Source organism: Lottia gigantea, assembly GCF_000327385.1.
Source record: "Lottia gigantea unplaced genomic scaffold LOTGIsca_92, whole genome shotgun sequence".
In the NCBI taxonomy this organism is placed as follows: Eukaryota; Metazoa; Mollusca; class Gastropoda; family Lottiidae; genus Lottia; species Lottia gigantea.
The window spans coordinates 163,039-169,038 of record NW_008711014.1 but is presented as its reverse complement, the minus strand read 5'-3'; the positions used below and the strand labels follow the sequence as shown (position 1 = coordinate 169,038).

Here is a 6,000-nt window from a genome sequence, read left to right as displayed (position 1 = left end):
ACAGCCATTCTTCTTCAGGTTCATCCTCGTCGCCAATTTGTTGTGTTTGCGATGGCCATAAAGATGCATAGTTGATTAAAACTTAAATTTATTATACATGAAATTCTTACAACAATGGCGGTCAGCCCGCCGACCTACTACAAAGTGAATGACGTCATGTGACCTCGTGCAAAGCAAGCAACCAGAAGCGTATATACTGTTTCGGCGTCACATACGTTCGAACCTAGACACAACATTTAATAGTTTGTGTGGTTATTTTCTCCTGTATATTTAATAGTTTGTGTGGTTATTTTCTTCTGTCTATTTTAATAGTTTGTGTGGTTTTTTCTCCTGTATATTTAATAGTTTGTGTGGTTATTTTCTCCTGTATATTTTAATAGTTTGTGTGGTTATTTTCTCCTGTATATTTTGATAGTTTGTGTGGTTATTTTCTCCTGTATATTTTAATAGTTTGTGTGGTTATTTTCTCCTGTATATTTTAATAGTTAGTGTGGTTATTTTCTCCTGTATATTTCAATAGTTTGTGTGGTTATTTTCTCCTGTATATTTAATAGTCTGTGTGGTTATTTTTTCCTGTATATTTAATAGTTTGTGTGGTTATTTTCTACGGTGTATTTGATAGTTTGTGTGGTTATTTCTCCTGTATATTTAATAGTTAGTGTTGTTATTTTCTCCTGTATATTTTAATAGTTTGTGTGGTTATTTTTTCCTGTATATTTAATAGTCTGTGTGTGTTCTTTCTCCTGTATATTTAATAGTTTGTGTGGTTATTTTCTCCTGTATATTTGATAGTTTGTGTGGTTATTTCTCCTGTATATTTAATAGTTTGTGTGATTATTTATCGTGTATATTTAATAGTTTGTGTGGCTATTTTCTCCTGTATATTTAATAGTTTGTGTGGTTATTTTCTCCTGTATATTTAATAGTTTGTGTGGTTATTTTTTCCTGTATATTTAATAGTTTGTGTGGTTATTTTCTCCTGTATATTTAATAATTTGTGTGGTTATTTTCTCCTGTATATTTTAGTAGTTTGTGTGGTTATTTTTTCCTGTATATTTGATAGTTTGTGTGTTTTTTTTCTACTCTATATATGATAGTTTGTGTGGTTATTTTCTCCTGTATATTTAATAGTTTGTGCGGTTATTTCTCCTGTATATTTGATAGTTTGTGTGGTTATTTTCTCCTCTATTTTTGATAGTTTGTGTAATTTTTTTTCTCCTGTATATTTTGATAGTTTGTGTGCTTATTTCTTCTGTATATTTAATAGTTTCTGTGGTTATTTTCTCCTCTATTTTTGATAGTTTGTGTGGTTTTTTTTTCTCCTGTATATTTTAATAGTTTATGTGGTTATTTTCTCCTGTATATTTTAATAGTTTGTGTGCTTATTTTCTCCTGTATATTTTGATAGTTTGTGTGGTTATTTTCTTCTGTATATTTTAATAGTTAGTGTGGTTATTTTCTCCTGTATATTTAATAGTTTGTGTGGTATATTTGACTGTTGGAGAGTCAGACGATGATAAATTGGTAGATAAGACACCCGAGAAACGCACAGATGAAAAAGGTGTGTTGTCCTACAATCTAATTAAAATCATATTACAATTTATTTTCTTTTTTCGGGGTATTTTTTATCTGCAGTGTAATCTAACAAGTTTTCTACCCAGTTCCGTTCTAATAACTTTATGCAGAAGCTTTTTCTTGAAAACTTGACCAAATGTTGAGTAGCGAAATCCAAAGTATAAATGTCTAAAAATTTAACATATGCAAAGAAAAGCACTTTATTCTATAACCCCTACTCAATTGATCGATAAGCTTCTACATAATATAGCCTATTTAGACGACTATTTCAGTGGCGTTTATATGGGCGACCAAGGGCGGAGGTGGGAGGGTTATGCCCCCCCCCCCCCCCCGACCCTCCGTTTCAATTTTTGTCATTGTACAGCTTCTGTGGAACTCCCGGGGAAATTTTGTGTCCCCTTCCCGGCCTCCTCACCTGATGTTTCCCAGTAACGCCACTGACTATATTCCTTCAATGGTGGTTTTTCTTTACAGCTGAAGGCGTATTTTCATCTGAGAACGAGGCTAACGATTTCTTAAAAGATAAAAGAGAGCCAGGAAGCCGAAAGTACTATAAATACGGAAGATTCATGCGCATGGCCCTTCCTAGAAAACATCATTATGGCAGATACGGTGGTAGTCATAGATACAGATATCATGGACATCATGGCGGAAGTAGTAGTGAAGAGGAAGAAGGTGGTTACTATGGTAACAGATATGGCGGTGGTCGTTATGGCGGGGGAGGATTCGACTGGGATGATTAAACAATAAAAAAAAAATGCAGAGGTTTTTCTTCAAATCATTAGGCGAAGGGGCACAATAGCCCATCCAAATTTTGCGGTTTTTTCATGTAAAAATTTAAAACCAGCCCCTACTTCGGCCTTTATCTGCAACTTTGAGAGTAAATTTCAGGTTACAGTAAGGTTCAGGGCAGCATTCATAATGCATACTTTCAACTTTGGTCGTTGTATTTATTAAATTCCAACGCCAACCTTTTTGAAATTCGCTCACATCAGCTGCTTTCTGGTCGCTCTTCAGTTGAAGTTGGTGACAATTATAAGTCCACGAGCCAAATTTGAGGTGGCAGGTGATTTGGTCTGGATGCTGTCGTTTCTGGGGACATTGAGCTGTAATATGAACTGGTGGTATATAGTAAATGGAACCATCTGAATTAACTACTATTAGTACATCATCTTCTATCTTCATGTCACTGTAACAATATTCAAAGAAATGTGCCAATCATTATGTCAGTGGCAGCGCCAGGCTCCTGGAACTCGGGGTATAAAATGGACAGTCAGACCGTAACTGGGGGTGGGAGGCGGTCAACTATCTATGGTAAGATTCCAAACGCAATCGCAATCTCTGATGCTGAGGGAATCTGCCCCAATACAAATTTTGAAAAATAGAATTGATTTGTTGCATTCTGACGCATATTTTGTGTAAAAACGGGTACAAATCATATTTTGAAATTTCTTACAATAATCATTTGCTTATATATTTGATCTGAGCGGACGGAATCGACAATCCAGTTAATTGCATTTGCGATTGTTCCGTTTAGATGCCTTGAATATCCAGTCGACCGGGGCCAACTTTTAAAGATAAGATGTTTCTGCCAATATTTCCCTCTATTTTTTGACGTCCAGCTTACTGATTTCGAAAACACAGAATTCCCCTTATAATACTTGAAATCACAAAAATACAAAAAATATATACCCATTGTACAGCTTCAAGTCTGGTGTTGGTAGGAAATCAGTACTTAGTCTTACAGAATCAATGCCACCATATTCTTTTTTATCCCATTGCATTCTTTTTTCGGTCCATCTAAGCTCCAACCAAACTCTCAATTCTATTTCCTGGCGGTCATAGTCCTGCAAAAAATAATTAATAGTCCACAATGAATCAGGCATTAGTCCACTAGAAACATATTCGATACGATTTTACAGATGGGCCATCACGAAGGTCTCTTTAAAGATGGGTTTCCTTATTTTTTAGTGTCAAGTTAAGCAAACTATTTGATTAATTTGTGTTTCTAATGAATTATCACGTATTCTTAGTCATATCATTATGTTCTTATTGCATATAATTAAGAGTTTTAACCAATCATAAATGTCCTTGTATGTACAGTCTGAATAAACAAGAACAGGCGTTTTGACCTTTCTTGATCGGTCACTCATTGGAATTCTGCTGATAATTCTCTTCTAATTTAGCTAATTATGAATTGACATGTGAGACAAACTGGTAATTTCTAAAGTCATTAGAATTTCACAAATGAAAATAAGGGAACCCATCTTTAAAATTCAAAATTAGCTCAATGCCAAGTTTCATAGTTTGGAAGTAGTTTCGTATGAGTTCGGAAATAGTTCATTGCACAGTTTTACATTTTAGAATCAGGTTTCAGACAATTACAAAAATAAACTCATTGCCACGTTTTCAAATGCAGATAATTCATTGCACATTTTACATATCAGAAAAGAACAGTTGCCAAATGTCACAGCATGCCCAAGGTTTTACAAGAATTACATGACAGTGGTCAATTATAAGGTAGACTAGATTTTTACTTACAAAATCTAAGATATTGATAAGGCTAAGTCCTATATTAATTCGAGTAGTGTCGTTGTTATTATCAGGTAAAATACTCTGTATAGATGTACTCTTCAGAGCTGCCAATAACCTTTCCCTTTGACACGTCACTGTAATATAACAAAAACAAATCAAAGGGATACATTCAGTATGTAGACACGTGATTCTGGTCGAAATATAATTGTGGTTCTTCTATCAGCAGAAATTTAGGAAGCTCTACCAGTGAATGTGTAAATATTAATACAAGGATAACTTACCTGCCAAAATCAAAACACTGGAAATTATCAACAAATTGAACATATTCAATGTCATCCTTATGGTCTGAAACAAATCCTTCACTACACAGAAGTAAGATAAATTCAGATGCTATGGTACTAAACCAATTATTTTGGCACTTATATATTACAATCTAAATAGATGAGCCCATCACCTCATTATAGCCCGAGAGACTCTGACTGCATGTCTATAGGACGGGAGGAAAGGGGCATGGGGAGGATGTAGGAATAGCCGAATAAAGAGAGGGGCAGGGTAGACCGTCAAACGGACATAGTCAGTAGTGGGTTCTCATCTCGGTAGGCGTGTGAAAGTTATCTTTCCTCCTTATTCCAGTCGAGCAATCTGCAAATGCGTATGGAATACTCTGAACAATACCACGAGGTTCGGCCAATCATTCGACAGGACGTGTTCACAATGGTAAGCTATTACAACCTTCATCTAAGCTCGCATTAGCTTGACATTGTGAACTATAAACGCATAGTTAGTTACAGTCGAAACTATCGGACTATAGAAATGTTCTTGTGAAGTGAAAACAATTTCCGTCTATTATCCACTATAATGTATATGATAATTGCGAGTCAAATGTCATGGTATTTCATTGTTTATTGAAGAGGGGACGAAATGGTGTGAACCAAAACATAGGATAATATATAAAATAAGTACTAACGACCCGAAACGAAAAACAAAACTCCATAACAACATAATGGCGAAACATTGGTAGCAGCTAATGAACTTTTCACATGAGGAAGTATATATCCATTATATGTGAGGAAGTATTTCATAATGACAAGTGGTATCAGGTGTCTAGAAGCATACCCTGCCTGGTGCAGAAAATAGACTTTCATCCTTCGAATTATTATATTTTGTATAAAAAGTATTATTTACAGAAAAAAATACCTTCTATACTATACTTTGTATAGTGTTCTTTTCATATTTAAAACACCATCAATATGCATTATTATAAAGTTATCTTATCAAGCTTGGTAGGGAGCCGCGGTGGCTCAGTGTTATAGACTGAAGTTCCAGGGTTCAATCCCGGCATTGGTCGAGATAATACCTTCGGATTGTTAAATTCGGTTTTCCCCTGTCAGTGATGCAGATAAGAGGGGCTGACATGGAAAAAGCGTCTAGTCGTTCGGATAGGACAATAAACTGAGACCCCGTGTGCTACAGGCTGTGCACGTTAAAGATCCCTTGGCAGTTGGAAATCGAAAAAGAGCAGGCTTATGCCGCTGTATTGGCAAAATGTCCCTCATCGCATCCTGCATGGCGTTGCCCGGCTTCATTAGCCCACATGGTGCAGAAAAGTAAAACTCCATTCACTTCACTTCACTTCTTATCAAGCTTGGTGACCTTTCTCACCATGGGGAAATAACCCCCTGTATAAAGTAGGTCTGGGAATAAAAGAAGGCTACAGTGTTTTTATAGATCCGACGTTATCAGCCTGTTTTGCTGAATACTTCTTTAAACCAGAACTGGAATATTCACATTGAGCTATCATTGGTTCAAAATCTCACTATCCAATCGGCTATTAGTATCTATCTACTGAGTTAATTTCAACCAGAATGACACTGATTGATGATAATTGGT

The 6,000-nt window shown here is 35.6% G+C and overlaps 2 protein-coding genes across 2 annotated transcripts in view; one reads left to right on the top strand and one right to left on the bottom strand.

The window, feature by feature from the left end:
• The window catches only part of LOTGIDRAFT_169987 (hypothetical protein), a gene marked incomplete at both ends in the record, with an annotated part of 2,920 nt that extends 602 nt beyond the window's left edge, over positions 1-2,318 (top strand). The window contains 2 exons of the mRNA XM_009068628.1: positions 1,478-1,561; positions 2,050-2,318. Of these exons, the coding sequence (XP_009066876.1) occupies positions 1,478-1,561; positions 2,050-2,318 (353 nt within the window). The remainder of the gene's footprint in view (positions 1-1,477; positions 1,562-2,049) is intronic.
• A 9-nt stretch (positions 2,319-2,327) lies between these two features.
• LOTGIDRAFT_223269 (hypothetical protein) lies at positions 2,328-4,493 on the bottom strand. Its single transcript, XM_009068627.1, has 4 exons — positions 4,392-4,493; positions 4,117-4,244; positions 3,268-3,422; positions 2,328-2,764 (listed from the first exon to the last, which is right to left on the bottom strand). Exons 1-4 carry the CDS (start codon positions 4,444-4,446, stop codon positions 2,413-2,415), a joined length of 690 nt encoding a protein of 229 aa, XP_009066875.1. The 5' UTR covers positions 4,447-4,493; the 3' UTR covers positions 2,328-2,412.
• Between the last annotated feature and the right edge of the window lie 1,507 nt (positions 4,494-6,000).